The sequence below is a fragment of the Polyergus mexicanus genome, unplaced genomic scaffold, assembly GCF_030449975.1.
Source record: "Polyergus mexicanus isolate NDT 795.1 unplaced genomic scaffold, iyPolMexi1.0 SCAF_245, whole genome shotgun sequence".
Classification (NCBI taxonomy): domain Eukaryota; kingdom Metazoa; phylum Arthropoda; class Insecta; order Hymenoptera; family Formicidae; genus Polyergus; species Polyergus mexicanus.
The window spans coordinates 1-17,894 of record NW_027223565.1 but is presented as its reverse complement, the minus strand read 5'-3'; the positions used below and the strand labels follow the sequence as shown (position 1 = coordinate 17,894).

The window sequence follows — 17,894 nt, the reverse complement described above, 5'->3', positions numbered from 1 at the left end:
AACGAGGAATTCCCAGTAAGCGCGAGTCATAAGCTCGCGTTGATTACGTCCCAGTCCTTTGTACACACCGCCCGTCGCTACTACCGATTGAATGATTTAGTGAGGTCTTCGGACTGGTGCGCGGCAATGTCTCGGCATTGCCGATGTTGCCGGGAAGATGACCAAACTTGATCATTTAGAGGAAGTAAAAGTCGTAACAAGGTTTCCGTAGGTGAACCTGCGGAAGGATCATTAACGTTCCGGAGGTCCTGCTCTGCGTCTCGAGTCTTTCGGACGCGCGCTCGCAGCAGTCGGCGACTGAATGGACAAAGAAAACAGATATGAAAGTAAAATGGAATTGACGGATTATATCCCGCATGTACTAATACAACGACGCGCGTAGAACGCCGCGCGCCTCTGCGACGACCCGAGAGAGAAAGGGAAGCCAGCAGCAGAGCGCCGTCGGCCTTTTTCAGTGCGGTCGGCGTCGTGCGAGCGGGATGGAGGAGGAGAGGTCTGGGTATAGGGGCGAAAGACTAATCGAACCATCTAGTAGCTGGTTCCCTCCGAAGTTTCCCTCAGGATAGCTGGCACTCGACCGTTCCCCACGGAACGCGAACGAGTCTCATCTGGTAAAGCGAATGATTAGAGGCCTTGGGGCCGAAACAACCTCAACCTATTCTCAAACTTTAAATGGGTGAGATCTCTGGCTTTCTTGAATTATGAAGCCACGAGCATCTCGGATCAGAGTGCCAAGTGGGCCATTTTTGGTAAGCAGAACTGGCGCTGTGGAATGAACCAAACGCAGAGTTAAGGCGCCCAACTCGACGCTCATGGGACACCATGAAAGGCGTTGGTTGCTTAAGACAGCAGGACGGTGGCCGTGGAAGTCGGAATCCGCTAAGGAGTGTGTAACAAATCAGCTGCCGAAGCAACTAGCCCTGAAAATGGATGGCGCTGAAGCGTCGAGCCTATACTCTGCCGTCAGCGGCAAGTGGGGCGGCAACGGGAGCGCCGGGCGCGTCGTGTCTTGTTGGCACGGTATCGCAAGGTCTCTCGCGTCGTCACGAAGCCATGACGAGTAGGAGGGTCGGGACGGTAAGCGCAGAAGGGTCTGGGCGCGAGCCTGCCTGGAGCCGCCGTCGGTGCAGATCTTGGCGGTAGTAGCAAATACTCCAGCGAGGCCCTGGAGGACTGACGTGGAGAAGGGTTTCGTGTGAACAGCCGTTGCACACGAGTCAGTCGATCCTAAGCCCTAGGAGAAATCCTATGTCAATGACGGCGTACAATTTACAACGGCGACATTACTAACGTTGTAGAAAGTAGAGCACTTGAAAAGACGCCAGAACCCTCAACGTCTGAAAGCGATCAGACCCTAAGGTCTGATGAGACTTGGAGAAAGACTATGAGTGAATTTATGGAGTCAATTACAATATCCTCAGATAGCAAGCTGGCAAGTCTAGAAGTCCCCTTAAAAACATTATGGGTAAAACATAAAGAAGAACCTAGCCGTCTGTTTTCATTAATAGACGAATTTATTGAAAAAGAAATAGTTCCTATGCTATTACATGCAAATAGTAAAAATAAAAATAGAAAAGAAAAAACTGGTTCTAAACATAAAAATAATAAATATAATGATAACAGCAATGAAAAAGATAAAAATGATAATAAATATAACGATAACAATAAAAGGAATAATAACAATAATAATAAAAGGTGAATTAAAAATTATAACCAACGAAAAAAATTCGGTTATGCTAGATGCCAGGAACTATTCCATAAATGTCCTAAAAAGCTTGCTGAATATACAATTAAGAGTGATTTTTCTTTTATGCATGCTCGTCGAGAACCCCCTCCTGCCGAGAGAGTGAAAGAACTGTACGCTGATCTTTGGGGACAGATAGGACAAAACGAAGTAGATCTATCAATACCAATGGACCATATTCCGCAGTTGGATATAGGAGAAGTGTTTCAACCGATTGCGCTGCAAGAAATAAAGGACCGGATAACAAAAGTCAAAAATAAATCAGCAGCAGAAATGTATGGCGTTAAAAAATGTCACCTGATGCATACAGGCACGGTTGAATTGCTAGCAATCTTGTTTAACATCCTATTGTTAGAAGGATACTTTCCAACGCCATGGAAAAGAAACAGAACCACTCTAATTCCGAAACCCGATAAAGATCTTAGCGAAATAAAAAATTGGAGGCCCATTACCATCGGGTCGCTGCTCAGTCGCATCTTTTCGGCAGTGGTGGATAGCAAGCTTCGAAAATTTATAATACAGTCAAATCGGCAGAAGGGCTTCTCAAACGAGGATGGATGTAGATTTAATACTCTTCTTTTAAGAGAAGCAATTAATGAGATGAAGAGCACAAGTGGAGGAACGGTAGTAGTATTAGATATTAGCAAAGCTTTCGATATGATTCCGCACTTCATGATTGATTTAGGCTTAAAAACAAAAGGAGTGCATAAATATGTTATAAACTTAATAAGAAAAATGTATCAGAATTGCAGAACTTCGATTAAAGCGGCAAATAATGAAAACATAGAAATAGAGTTGCGAAGGGGAGTGAAACAAGGTGATCCGCTGTCCCCCTTATTATTTAATTTAGCAATAGAGCCGATCATTAAACATATAGATAAAGAAACAACAGGCGTACGAGTCGAAAGCGAATCTGTGTCTATTTTAGCGTTTGCTGACGATATAGTGCTAATAGCTAAGGATAATGTAGAAGCGAGAAATCAGGTTAAAATGATTCATGAATATCTAGTAAACATTGGTATGTCCTTATCCGTCTCCAAATGCGCTGCATTCCAAATTGTACAAAAAAAACAAAACATGGTACATAAAAGATCCAGTAATTAAAATTAAGAACGAAACGATTACAAATATTGAACCTGACAAAGCCTTCGTGTACTTAGGTGCTAAAATCCATCCCTGGAGTAATTTGATAAAAGAGAATGAAGTTCCCTCAATGGTTAGAATAATTAAAAACGTTAAAAAGTTATGTTTAAAACCTTACCAAAAAATATAACTAATACAAACATATATAGGGTGGTCCTCGCGGTAACGGTCGCGAGTGGCCTTCACTTGGACACAGTACAATTGGACACGGTGCAAATGGACACGTTACAAATGGACACGAGATTGTGCACACGGTTCAATTGGACACAGTGCATTTGGACACAGTAATTTTGGATACAGTAGCTTTTGGACACATAAGAAAATACGCATCGTTTACTTGGACACCGCTCAATTGGACACTGTTCATTTGGACTCCGTTCGTTTGGACACAGAAAGATGCGCACCGTTCATTTGGACACCGTTCGTTTGGACACCGTTATTTGCCTACCGTTCGTTTGGACACCGTTCATTTGCCCACCGTTCGTTTGGACACCGTTCATTTGCCCACTGTTCGTTTGGACACCGTTCATTTGCCCACCGTTCGTTTGGACACCGTTCATTTGCCCACCGTTCATTTGTACACAGAAACATGCGCACTGTTTGTTTGAATATGTAACAGATGGAGAGAAATAAAAATCATTTTGGGAAAATATAATCAGTATTCTTATAACACTTTATACTGGTAAATCTATGTAAAATATGAAATCGTGAAAAGGAGATACATTTGAAGGTTATAATATCTGTCAAAATAAAATATATTCATACTTATATATCTCTGATACTGATGTCATTAATTTTACATTGCTTTTAGCACTTTGTTTAGCCTTTCGCATATTTGGATGTCATGCATGGATACAGTGGGTTCCGCCCCCCCTGCGGGGGGGGCTCCACTTCCGGAAGATATAACCTAACCCAAACCTATTTCTTATTTAAAACAAAAATTTGGTGTGGATTACGTCGTATAATTTAAATCAAATTTTGGTGACCAAACGAACGGTGTCCAAACGAACGGTGGGCAAATGAACGGTGTCCAAACGAACAGTGGGCAAATGAACGGTGTCCAAACGAACGGTGGGCAAATGAACGGTGTCCAAACGAACGGTGGGCAAATAACGGTGTCCAAACGAACGGTGTCCAAATGAACGGTGCGCATCTTTCTGTGTCCAAACGAACGGTGTCCAAATGAACAGTGTCCAATTGAGCGGTGTCCAAGTAAACGATGCGTATTTTCTTATGTGTCCAAAAGCTACTGTATCCAAAATTACTGTGTCCAAATGCCCTGTGTCCAATTGAACCGTGTGCAAAATCTCGTGTCCATTTGTAACGTGTCCATTTGCACCGTGTCCAATTATACTGTGTCCAAGGGCACCACTCCCAACGGTCGCCACGATTTTTAAGACACTTACAATAATCTGACATAAAAAAGTTTCAAACAAAAGTTGTGTGGTTTCAAGGGGGCCATAAGATGATGACAATGATTTGACCTTGGAAAATCATTTGAAGGTCATGTGAAGGTCAACTTTAAAATCTTAAATGGAAACCCCCATTTTTTATTTAGCATTCTTGTAGCTGACATTGAGAGCTTTCCAAAACACTATAACAAAGTATTTTTTTATTCCATAACTTGCTCCCCTTGGCCGCAATAAAAAATAACATAAGAATGGAACAATCAATGGACCCGGCTATGCATGGTTTGGTCCAGAGTGAAAAATTAAAGCATGCACTAAATAAATATTTTGAGGAACTAAGGATAGTAAAACCTGAAACGATAAAAAATGTAGATAAGGCGAAAATGCTACTTAAAAACCGAGAAGCAACTAGTTGGGAAGATCTTTATCTGCAAGGTCAAGGTGTAAAAGATTATCGAGGGGACAAAGTCGGAAGTAGTGGCTAAGAGATCCTACGTTACTAAAAGGCTCGCGTTTTATTGACGCGATAAGACTTAGGACGAATACGTTCGGGACTAGGATCGTCCTCAGCAAAACTAAGCCCAATGCGGAGGTGATATGCAGGAGATGCTCGATGCAGGCGGAGACTTTGGGACACGTTTTGGGCATATGTATACATACTAAACCTGCTCGTATAAAAAGGCATAACGAGATTAGAGATTTTCTGGTGAACAAACTATTTAAATCTAAAACGGTATTTGTCAAATATATAACTCGCGGTATAACTCGCCGCTGTGGATCGTACCTAAAACAGCGGATTCAAAAGGCAATAAAAGATGGCGCATGGTCATAGATTACCGTGCATTAAACGAAAAAACAATAGGAGACGCGTACCCGCTCCCTAATATTACAGAGATATTGGACCAACTAGGTAGCGCGAAGTATTTCAGCGTTTTCGATCTCGCGTCAGGATTTCACCAGATACCTATGCATGAGTCTCACGCTGGCAAAACGGCCTTTTCCACCCCCTCATGGGCACTACGAGTTCACCCGGATGCCGTTCGGTCTCAAGAACGCACCCGCCACGTTCCAGAGGCTCATGGATCAGGTGCTATCAGATCTTCAGGGGAGTGAATTATTCGTATACCTCGACGATATCGTATTATACGCGAGTTCGCTAAAGGAGCACGAAGTCAAGTTCAATAAGTTAGTCGAAAGACTCAGGAGGGCAAACCTAAAGCTTCAACCGGACAAATGCGAGTTCTTACGAAAAGAGGTCGGTTATCTGGGGCACATTATTAGCAATCAGGGAGTAAAACCCGACCCCGCAAAGGTACAAACAGTTAAGGAATTCCCTACCCCGCGAAACGCGAAGAATATAAAATAGTTCCTCGGCCTGGCAAGATATTACCGGCGATTTATCCCTAACTTTTCCGAGATCGTCCCTTAACTAAAATTCTAAAGAAAGAGGAACCATTCGCTTGGAAAGATGAGCAAGAATTAGCATTCGGGCAGCTCGGCGAAACCCTGTGCACGGAGCCGATCTTACAATATCCAGATTTTACAAAACCCTTCGTAGTCACGACGGACGCTTCGGGGCACGCGATCGGCGGCATTCTGAGCCAAGGTCCTATAGGTAAGGACCTGCCCATCGCGTATATCTCTCGCCTCCTAAATGCGACCGAAAGAAACTATTCAACCATAGAGAAAGAACTGCTCGCGATAGTCTATTGCGTAAACTACTTCCGACCCTACCTATACGGACAGAAGTTCGATCTGGTCACCGATCATAAACCCCTAATATGGTTGCATTCGGTTAAAGACCCTACGTCCAGGTTAGTCCGTTGGCGACTAAAGTTAGCCGAATACGATAGATTAAGAATACTAGAAGATAACCATTGTCCGGCAATAGGCAGACACAAGGGTATAACCATGTCCTCCAATCGCATTAAGAAACGGTATCACTGGGCCGGAATGAAGGCCGATATACAGTCTTTCGTACAAAATTGTCGTTCCTGCCAGTTGAAAAAACTGATACGCGTAAAAACTAAACAACCAATGGTGCTTACCGATACCCCTGACTCCGCCTTTGATAAAGTTTCTATGGACATAATGGGCCCCCTGGCCACTATACGCTCTGGTAATACTTATATATTAACAATTCAAGACTTACTGACTAAGTATTCTCTCGCCCTACTTCTCAAACACGCGGGCACAATAAACGTAGCGGATGCATTCACAAACGAGTTTATTTGTATATTCGGAGCCCCGAGGGCTATACTAACCGACCAAGGTTCCCATTTCCTCAATAGATTAATGCGCAACGTAGCCCATAAATTTAGAATTAAACATTTTAGAACTACAGCGTATAGACCACAGTCTAACGGGTCAGTAGAGAGATCGCACCAGGTACTTTGGAAGTACCTGAAGCACTACGTCGACAAATCCAACGAATGGGACACCTATCTCAAGCTCGCATCGTTCTCTTACAATACAAGCGTCCACGAAGGAACGCAATTTACTCCTCACGAGCTAGTTTTCGGGAAGACTGCCAAGGTATCTTCCAGCGAGACCGACACAACCCAGGAGCCGAATGAGAGTTACGCGAGATATCTGACAGAATTGTTTAACAAACTTAAAGACGTGCAAACAATCGCACGCGAAAATTTAATCAACACAAAAAAACGATCTAAATTATACTACGACCGTAAGCTCAATACGCGTAGATTTAAGGTAGGAACTAATGTATATCTGTTACGAGAGCCCACAAAAGGTAAACTGGGGGACCAGTATACTGGACTTTATAGAATCACTGAAATACTCGGTAATAATAATATCAAAATAGCCATAAGTAGACATAAGACGCGAATCGTGCACGCGGATAAACTAAAGTTCTCGCCACACCAAGCCCCCACTTCGATCAGTACCCCCCCCCCCCCCCGAGTTCCTGACCGCAGCAGCTATAATAACACAGCACCGGAAAAGGACCGACCAGTTAGCAATGAGCCTTAACATGGAGCCTACCTCACCGATCATCATCATCATCGCACTTCTATCCTCCACTGCATATAGTCTAACGGGATACGACTGCGGTAGTGATAAATTGAACATTGTTACAACTAAGCGAATTCGACCACACCACGGGCCTACAATGCCGGATTGAGATCGACCGGACCATATACTACTGTGGAATGCATTCCCACATCTCTGCCGTACAAAATGGGAAGCGAGAATACATCCGGGAAATATCTGCCAAAACGTGCAAGAAGCTGCACGACAGTGGAACTATATTCCTGGGAGGTAACGCTTTAATCGCGGAAATCAAAATAAACACCACATCCATGCATAGCCTGACATTTGCCGGAACCCTCACCGTAGACGTACGCTGCACAGGGACGCAATTCAGCAATCCATTCGGAACATGGGACAACGTGGTCGTACAGGCTTCTATCAAGATAACTACCAGGAGCCTGGAGTTGCCGATCAAGCACACCTCAAATGAAGTCGTCTTACCCTCAGGAAGCCGTTGCCGCGCAACGGAGGGTGAATGTAGCGACGCAGACGGTACGTCAACGTACTGGAGAATTATACCGACGGATAGCTGCAACTTCCGACGCTGATGTATTATACCAAGGCATCGCCTACTGGCTCACCCCCAAGGAGGCACAGAAGGAGTCCTCCGTCATCTACACGGTCACAACAAAGGAAACTACGTTCGCTCTAGCCAAGACTTCAGATACGAACCTCTGCGGCTATAAGTTAACCCAGACGGAACACCCGAAGTTATTTATCCTTGAGACGCAACCGAGAAGAACGTTCAAATCTCAATCAAGAATCGCCATCGACAACCTTGATATCTTCTCATACGTGAACTCCAAATTCATATACGTGGAAAAGCACCTGAAGACCCAATTGACACAGCTGTACCGGGACATCATGGGCCAAAAATGCGCCCTGGAGAAACAAATTCTGGAAAACGCACTCTCACTTTCCAGCATCGCCCCGGACGAGATGGCATTTCGTTTGATGAAATCGCCCGGCTACATGGCAATCACCGTCGGCGAGGTAATTCATATCATCAAGTGTGTTCCCGTCCTGTGCAAAATTCGACAGACCGAGGAATGCTATAACGAATTACCCGTCTCGCATGGTAATACGTCATACTTCTTATCACCAAGATCGAGGATATTAATGAAGACAGGAATCACTAGGGAATGCAGCGAGCTGTTGCCGACCATGTACAGAGTCGAAGACACATGGTTTCGGATTACGCCGAGACCTATCGAGGCCTTACCACCATCAACCATCCAACCACTAACTAAGCCCTGGTGAAAGTACGTGAGCCTATCAAATCTCGCGATCAGCGGAATTTACTCCACAGAAGACTTGGACCGCTTGAGAAATCACATAATGTTCCCAGTAGAAAAACCCGCGATGTTGGACACCATCGCGCAGGGAGCTATGGGACACACGATCCCCTATGGGAGCGTGTCATTGTATAATCTCATGGACGAGAAGTCATTAGAAAAGATAGCGGAAAACGCCGGAACACGACTGTGGCAACGATTCATCACGTTCGGATCAGCAAGCGCTGGAGTGCTCGCCATAATCCTACTAGTGAGACTCGCTAAGTTCGTAATCGATTCTATTATAAGACGCTACGCTCTTCACTCTGTCTATAGGTGGAGTCTTCACCTGCTGGGAGCAGTCTGGAGCTCAATCACCTTCTCCTGCAGATGAGAGCCCGCGGACAGCCAGCACCTAGGGAACAAGGGACCCGGAGATCCCTATTGCAGAATCAACGCCCCTTGCCCTCCCTAAGAATAGCGAAGAAGTATCTAGAGAAAGTGTGCGCGAAGACCCCCAAAACTCACCAAACGCCCCACCGAAAGACTATGGTAAATTGAATAAATATCTATATACCCACCGAGGATCCTAGATTAATAAAAATCGCATAATCAATTGTTAGCATAACTTTAAGAAAGTGATGTAAGCGTACTACAAGCATAAGTTTAAGCGCTTTGGAGAATGTTGGAACAATAACGTCCAACATTCTTTTCCGAGGGGAAAGGTATCATCCTGTCAAAAATTCAACCTTTGAATTTCTATTTGTTCTCTCTTAAATAATCTAAGTCTAATAAGCGCAACTTGAATAGCGCGCCAAAAACACGCCATGACACTTGATTCCTCCGAGTGCCGAGGCATGGCGCTTCGTTAGCTCTAAGGAAATTTCCACTACTGCGCATTCCACCACTACGCATCCCTACTCTCGGCAGCGGCCGAGCCGCCGAAGCGAAGGAGCCCAGTGCGCGCTCCAACTTTGGGAGTCTACTCCGCCACTTCGAACCGTCAACAGCTCTCTTAGGAGAGCCTCTCCCGCGACTGCGACGCAATTCAATTCTAAGTTCGAATTCTAACTCTAACTTTAAATTCAATTTCTAAATCCTAACTCTAGTGTTTAATCTAAATTTACTTATAACTCTAAAATTAAGTCGAATTAATGCAACAGTGTACAAGTTGAATGAACATATTGTGCTGTATGAGAATTAAGTCGACTCTTCATTAACGCACCTTATCCAACTCTTGCTTTGAGCCTTCCGCATCCGTAAGTAAATAATACGCATTTTAAGATTATTTCTCCGCTCTAATCCGTTTGGTTAACCTTTCTGTTAACAATATCCTGTTAAAATCTACAGTTATCAAAATACATTTTCGCCCGGCTCTATTCAATTATACACACACGCACACGCTTACACCTGATATACAGTACCAGCAGTACGGATCGCCGCACACTGTTATTGCAATCAGTCCAAACACAAGATACAGCCGTGCGGTCCATCGCACGCCGTGTCCTCTGGAAAGCACACGCCGTCTTGATTAGAGCCAGTGATTAGTGGTTAATTAAATAAATTAACAAATGCCAAAGACCAGACGTGGAGGAGTGAGGAAGCGCGCGCGTAAACTACTTCGCGAGTTGATCCTAGAACCCGTAGATTCCGGGCTATCGCGATACGTTGGTGTAACACCGCACTACGATCCTGAATACGAACAATTATTCGCGAATCATCACACCGCTACCTTAGAGATCTCGCGACGCGCCAAGTGCATAACTCCCATCAAGTGGCCAGCCAAGCTGATTCCAATCGAAGTCGAGCGCCCAAGGACTCCACCCAGTGACATCAACGACAAGGATCCCAGGAAGGCCGGATATCGGTGTGTTCAAGAAAGTAAGCGTTTTATAAATTATATTATTAATTTTGTTTCTCGAACGTTCTAAAGCGAGACGTTACGTGCAAAGCCTTGTTTTCATTCCGTTTTTGCGGTTTCTTCGTATCGTTCGATTCTGACAAACACCTCGTTGTCGATAGCCGATTGGCTCTCGGAATCGAACGATCGAAATTCCTCCTTTTTTGTAGTACCCGTATCAACCAGGACTATTGTACGTGGATCGCAGAGAAGGCTTTTCGTTAAGACACTTCGTCGCAAGCCTTCACCGGGAGCACACCGAACGCCTAACGCTCATAAAGTTATAGTTAAACGATAATTCGCGTGTCCGCTCATATCTTGCTGTCGCGTGCGATTACCTAAGACGGTCCGGGAGTTGGTGTCGAAAGGAATAAACACTTTTCAACAAACGAAACCCGGACAAATCATTTACGTCCTATCTCTCCGATCGGCGAAACAAATAAATTCTGTTAATGTGGACGTGTAATTCGAAGGCTCGGCTACATTAAATGGTCCTTCGAGCCGGATTTTGGAAAAACAGATAGTGATTCGGTAATCAGTTCGCGGAGTGCGAGTGAGAACGCTGACACGCTAAGGTAACAGCACTTATAAAAACTATCGCGAGACGGAGACGGTGCGCGATATCAAAACATCTATCCGCATTCCGCTGCCGTAAATAATAACGCGAGCGCGTTGAAAGGACTTCCGGGAAAATAAAGTGCGCGAAGTCAACTTTGCATCCCTTTGCATTATTAAAGTTGTGCTCTTAAGCACAACATATCATTATTATTTGCGCCCTGCGTAATCCGCAGTGCCGCGCAAATCTCGCGCTTCTTAGCGCTTTGCACAGCTTAAGTGCAATCTTTGTGCTCTTTAGCACTCCGCACATCAAAGTGCGTCCTGCGTAATCCGCAGTGCCGCGCAAATCTCGTGCTTCTTAGCGCTTTGCACAGCTTAAGTGCAATCTTTGTGCTCTTTAGCACTCCGCACCTCAGAGTGCGACCTGCGTAATCCGCAGTTACACATAGTTGTCGCACGCTTTAGCGCGCTGCACTGTTAAGTGAAAATTATAGTGCGTCTTCGCACATCCGCGTGCGACGGACCAGTCGTCACGCTTCAGCATCTCTACAACCACCAGGTGGTAAATTGTTGCTGAAAGGCTTCATCTTATCGGCCTACCGTCATGACAGTCTCGCTGCAGGGCCTCCTCATCAAGCAATCTATTACAATAAGCTCGATGAAGCGAGTGTTCCCCAACTTTAAGAAAATGGGCAAGGCCAACGTCACGCAATACAAGGCGAAGAGTCGACTAGACGCCTTGGAGACATTATGGGAAAGGTGTCAACGTCTCAACGTCCAGCTTCAGCAAATAGCAACGGCCGACGAACAGCGTACAGTCCAATACTTCACCGAGGAGGAATTCTTTACGGCCGAGGACGTCTACCACGAAGCGGCGGACTACCTCGCAGACGTGATAGGTAAATTCTCCCGGTGCGACCCGACTGCGGCATCATCGGTAAGCGACATTTCTTCTCGCGAATTGTCTGGTGCGGTTTCATTGCAATTACCACGAATCCCGTTGCCGAAATTTTCCGGTAATTTCGCGGAATGGGAAAACTTCCGCGGAATATTCGAATCGCTCGTCGCCTCGAAAGAATCGCTGTCGAATACGCAGAAATTACATTATTTAAAAGCCAGTGTCACGGGCGAAGCCGCTGTATTAATTAATCATGTTAAGATTGCAGACACAAATTACGATGGTGCGTGGAAATTACTTATCGAAGAGTACGATAATCAAAACGCGATTATTCATGCGCATATTCATGCTTTCGCTGATTTGCCTATTATGAAAACGGAATCCGCTGTCGAACTCAAAGGTTTACGCGATACCGTTGCCGCGTCATTAGCCGCGTTAACAAATTTAGGCAGACCTGTTGAAAAATGGGATAACTTATTAGTCTATATTGTTTCGCAAAAATTTAGTCCACGCACACGTAATGAGTGGAATCTGCAACGCGGTAAATCAACCGCATCTCCGACGTATGAAGAGATTCGAGATTTTATGACGCTGCGAATTCGAGGACTAACCGATCATTCTAAGTTAAATGCCGATACTTCGTCTCATAAAAATAAAGGCTCTAATCGGGCCTCGGTGAATAACGTAGCCACCGCAAAATGTTTGAATTGTTCCGGCAATCATAATTTGATGTTATGCGACGAGTTTAAGCGTAAATCCGTCGAACAGAGAACTCAGTTTCTCAAATCGCACAAATGTTGCTTTAATTGTTTAAAGGTCGGCCATTTCCCGACCTCTTGCAAGAGTAAAAAACGCTGTAATTTGTGTCGACGAGCACATCATACGCTCTTGCATCGTGACTCAAATATACCAGTACAGAAGATTAGTGAAAATTCTGTTTCGGAAAACAAAACGCTTAACGCTCAACCGAGCGGCTCAGCTGCCTGAGATAAAGAACGAGACCGCCGTCGCTTCCGTTCAAACGAGTCATTCGCCGCTGAAAAATCCGCCGAACGTGTTACTAGCCACCGCATGGGTAATACTTCGTACCATCGAAGGACGTAAATTTAAAGTTCGTGCGTTGTTAGATCAAGGCTCGGCTGTTAGCTTTATCTCGGAATCGTTGTGTCAAACTATGCACACGAAACGTTCCCGCGCGAGCCTCCACGTACAGTGTTTCGGCGAACGATACAGTGGCGTAGCGAAATCTCAGGTGTCTCTTACTCTCGAGTCTTGTAATGGGCGAGGTTCCTCAACCTTTTCTTTGACTGCTTTCGTATATCAAAAAATTACGTCATACGCTCAAAGACTAAAACCGTAGATTATTGGCCGCATTTACGGAAATTATCTCTCGCGGATCCGGATCCGTTTAGCAATCATCCGATCCATCTGCTTATCGGATCAGATTTATATGGATCGTTATTAAAGCAAAAGGTAAAACATGGTCCGACCGGAACTCCGACGGCCCAGCTTACTGCTTTAGGATGGATATTATCCGGTCCTACCGGCACTTCTAATTCAATTACCGGTTCCGCGACTTCATTAAATTGCGTAACAATTCCTTCGCTCGATTCTCTCCTTCAAAAATTTTGGGAGATCGAGGAAATTTCTTCCGAACTTCAGCCGTCGGAAGAAGATAAAAAATGCGAACAACATTTTATCGAAACACATCAGCGTGCCGAAGACGGCCGCTATATAATACGGTTACCATTTAAAACCAACCCTCCGCTCGATATAGGATCTTCGCGCGAAACTGCCGCGCTTCTTTATTCGAAATTAGAACAACGCCTACGAAAAAATCCGGATCTCGCGAAACCCTATCATTCTTTCTTAAATGAATATAAATCTATGGGTCATATGGAATCTGTCTCCGACGAAAATCCGACGCTTAACCAAGCGGTGTATATACCGCATCATCCGGTACTACGCGAGTCTAGCAGCACGACGAAACTTCGCGTAGTATTTAACGCGTCGTGCAAAATGAGCAATGGTTCTACATTAAATAATCATTTAATGACCGGGCCTAAATTACAACGCGATTTGTCCTCAATTATCCTTCGTTGGCGTCAGTTTCGTTATGTGTACACCGCCGATATCGAAAAGATGTTTCGACAGATCCGCGTTCATCGAGACGATGTCGATTTTTTACGGATCTTTTGGCGATCTAATATTAATTCTCCGATACAATCTTATCGATTGCTTACGGTTACATACGGTACTGCTCCAGCTCCGTATTTAGCCATGCGCGTTATCAATCAATTAGCTATCGACGAAGGTCATTCTTTTCCAAAAGCACAAACAAGATCCAGTTCTTTGTTATCGCTTTATCCCTTTCTCGGGAAAGATAAATTAATTCGCCTTGGCGGGCGGATTGACAATTCGTCACTCAGTTATGATGAACGGCACCCTATAATTTTACCGAAACATCGAATTTCGGATTTATTAATCGCTCAAGCTCATAAAGCCTCTCTTCATGGAGGCACTCAATTAATGTTAAGAATTTTACGCCAAAATTATTGGATAATTTCAGCGCGCACCAGTGTAAAATCTCTTATACGTAGTTGTGTAAAGTGCGTACGCGAACGCGCACGTACCTCGCAACAGCTGAGGGGGAATCTCCTTCAGCCCCGCGTCACGCCTTCGGCTCCGTTCTCGCACACAGGCGTCGATTACGCCGGGCCGATGAATATTATTCCGTCAGTCGGCCGCGGTCAACGATCCAAAAAATATTATGTTGCCGTTTTTATTTGTCTCTCGACAAAGGCCGTCCATTTAGAATACGTAGATGATTACGCTACTAACGGTTTTCTCTCCGCCTTTCGGAGATTTGCAAGCCGTCGCGGTCTTCCATCCGACATGTACAGTGATAACGGCACTAATTTTCAAGGCGCGGACCGCCAATTAAACACTACCTTTCAGCGACTTGTCGCAGACCCTCAAATACAAGACGCTATCGCTAATGATAACGTAAAATGGCATTTTATACCTCCCTCGGCTCCGCATTTCGGCGGACTTTGGGAAGCCGGTGTTAAAGGATTAAAGTTTCATTTGAAACGAGCGATTGGTTCTCGAACATTATCGCAGATCGAGTTCGCTACGCTGCTGTGTCAAATCGAGACTTGCCTAAATTCCCGCCCGATTTCCGCGTTACATGATGATCCGAATGACTTCTCCGCGTTAACTCCGGGTCATTTTTTAGTCGGTCGCCCGTTAGTAAGCCCGCCTGAAGAATCTGTTTTAGATATCGATTCGAATCGGCTGTCTCGATGGCAGCAAGTGCGTGCGATTTTAGAGCAGATCTGGCGTTCTTGGTCTTCTGATTATTTGCATACATTGCAACAAAGGCGTAAATGGCGAGAAAACAAACCGGAGCTCAAAATTAACGAGCTGGTATTGTTGAAAAATAATTTGGCACCTCCTTCGAAATGGGAACTTGCCCGAATATTAGACGTACATCCGGGATCGGATGGGCATGTCCGAGTAGTTACATTGCGTACTGCCAAAACCACTCTAAAGCGACCAATAACGCAGATCTGTCAGCTACCGATATCAAGTGACACTGGCTCTTAAATTAATTTGCGTTTTTTTTATGCGTTAATAATTAAGTTTGACTTTAATTATCGTCACGCTCTATATATGTACATATATCTATTCTAAGAACGCCTATGTAAATAACCCTATGCTAAGATTTACTGATTAAGTTAACTCATGTATTTCGATTGAATAACCAACGATCTTTATCTGTACTCTTTTCCTATTATTGTATGTTGAAAAATTTGCTGTAGAGCTCTTCGGACCGTCTGATCAAGAATTATCATTAAGATGCCGTGTATCGATTATGTTGGTAGGATTTAACCAGTTATTTCGTAACCTACCCGGTATACGAGGCGAGCGGGATGTTCAAGAAAGTAAGCGTTTTATAAATTATATTATTAATTTTGTTTCTCGAACGTTCTAAAGCGAGACGTTACGTGCGAAGCCTTGTTTTCATTCCGTTTTTGCGGTTTCTTCGTATCGTTCGATTCTGACAAACACCTCGTTGTCGATAGCCGATTGGCTCTCGGAATCGAACGATCGAAATTCCTCCTTTTTTGTAGTACCCGTATCAACCAGGACTATTGTACGTGGATCGCAGAGAAGGCTTTTCGTTAAGACACTTCGTCGCAAGCCTTCACCGGGAGCACACCGAACGCCTAACGCTCATAAAGTTATAGTTAAACGATAATTCGCGTGTCCGCTCATATCTTGCTGTCGCGTGCGATTACCTAAGACGGTCCGGGAGTTGGTGTCGAAAGGAATAAACACTTTTCAACAAACGAAACCCGGACAAATCATTTACGTCCTATCTCTCCGATCGGCGAAACAAATAAATTCTGTTAATGTGGACGTGTAATTCGAAGGCGCGGCTACACGGTGAACCAAGCAGGGAATCCCGGACCGTTCGATTAACATCCCGACCATCCGTCACAAGGTAAGAAAGTTTACTTATGCGACCTTTAGTTACCCCCGAACCCCGGGCAATAATTACCAAATCCACTTCGTTAAACGCACGAATTCCTTGCGAGTAATCCACTTGCCATACACGCGTCTTATAACATTGAGTTCTGCCATAATATAATCTAGTTAAACACATCAAGAATATTCTAGAATATTTCGAAACGCGCGTCCTTCCCAGAGTTTTCGGACGAAAACTTCTTATCTGATGGTTAGGATTTGTTTTATGACGCGCTTTTCGAGTTTCACTTTTATGACTCACCCTTTGTCTAATACTGAGTTTTTAGTACTCTGCGTTGATACCACTGCTTTTTTATGACTCACCCTTTGTCTAATACTGAATTTCTCTTTCCTGACGCATTTCGAGTTTCACTTTTATGACTCACTCTTTGTCTAATATTGAGTTTCTCTTCCTGACGCATCTCGAGTTTCACTTTTACGACTCATTCTTTTTGCCTGCGTCTCGATTTCCCTTTTGACTCATTCTGTTCTCCGCGAATAGCTTAGTTTTCTGAATGCTCCCTCTGTTTTGTTTAATATTAAGCTAAAATGCACCCTCTTCGTTAAGTTCCCTTCCCTGTCTGCGTATCCATCGCGAATAACCTTGATCGCAGGTATCCTTGGGGAGAACCACGCGGTTCATTCGACCCGAAATTCGCGATCGTGTCCTGCAAAAAATTCCGAGCTCTGCAATCCCCTTCTCGCAGCCGGAATTCGACGGGACGTAACAAGAATAGTCGAAAATTCTTGTGCAACATCAAGGAAATTGAGGATAAGCGCATTTTTGCGCACAGAGTTGAAAACGCTATGTATGCATGTTTTGTTCGTTCGGAACGTCTTAGTTACGTGTCAGTATGTGAGATTTGCCAAAAATTCTTGTACAACATCAAGGAAATTGAGGAGAAACGTTTTTCTTGACACAGAGCTGAGATCGCTATGTACGCAAGTTTTGTTCGTACGGAACGTTTTAGATACGTGTCAGTAAGTGAGACTAGTCGAAAATTCTTGTGCAACATCAAGGAAATTGAGGATAAACGCTTTCTTTGGCACAGAGCTGAGATCGCTATGTACGCAAGCTTTGTTCGTTCGGAATGTCTTAGTTTCGTGTCAGTAAGTGAGATTAGTCGAAAATTCTTGTACAACATCAAGGAAATTGAGGGGAAACGCTTTTCTGCGCACAGAGCTGAGATCGCTATGTACGCATGTTTTGTTCGTTCGGAATGTCTTAGTTTCGTGTCAGTAAATCAGATTTGACGAAAATTCTTGTACAATAACAAGGAAATCGAGGAGAAATGCTTTTCTTGGCACAGAGCTGAGATCACTATGTTCGCAAGTTTTGTTCGTTCGGAACGTCTTAGATACGTATCAGTAAGTGAGATTAGTC

General features: G+C 44.3%; 1 protein-coding gene and 1 pseudogene across 1 annotated transcript; both read left to right on the top strand.

Moving 5' to 3' along the window:
* The first annotated feature begins 8,211 nt into the window (after positions 1–8,211).
* On the top strand, positions 8,212–9,015 carry LOC138944534 (uncharacterized; annotated as a pseudogene).
* A 2,668-nt stretch (positions 9,016–11,683) lies between these two features.
* Positions 11,684–15,586, top strand: LOC138944533 (uncharacterized). Its single transcript, XM_070315361.1, has 3 exons — positions 11,684–12,285; positions 12,794–13,251; positions 13,338–15,586. The coding sequence occupies exons 1-3, from the start codon at positions 11,684–11,686 to the stop codon at positions 15,584–15,586; spliced, it is 3,309 nt and encodes a 1,102-aa protein (XP_070171462.1).
* Positions 15,587–17,894: the final 2,308 nt, after the last annotated feature.

Excerpts from the sequence above, each read along its gene's own strand:
- LOC138944533 (XM_070315361.1), top strand. The coding sequence starts at position 11,684 with ATGACAGTCTCGCTGCAGGGCCTCCTCATCAAGCAATCTATTACAATA. Across the intron at positions 12,286-12,793 it reads TGGAAATTACTTATCGAAGA|GTCGGCCATTTCCCGACCTC; the intron begins GTACGATAATCA and ends AATTGTTTAAAG. Across the intron at positions 13,252-13,337 it reads GTCTCTTACTCTCGAGTCTT|ATTATTGGCCGCATTTACGG; the intron begins GTAATGGGCGAG and ends CTAAAACCGTAG.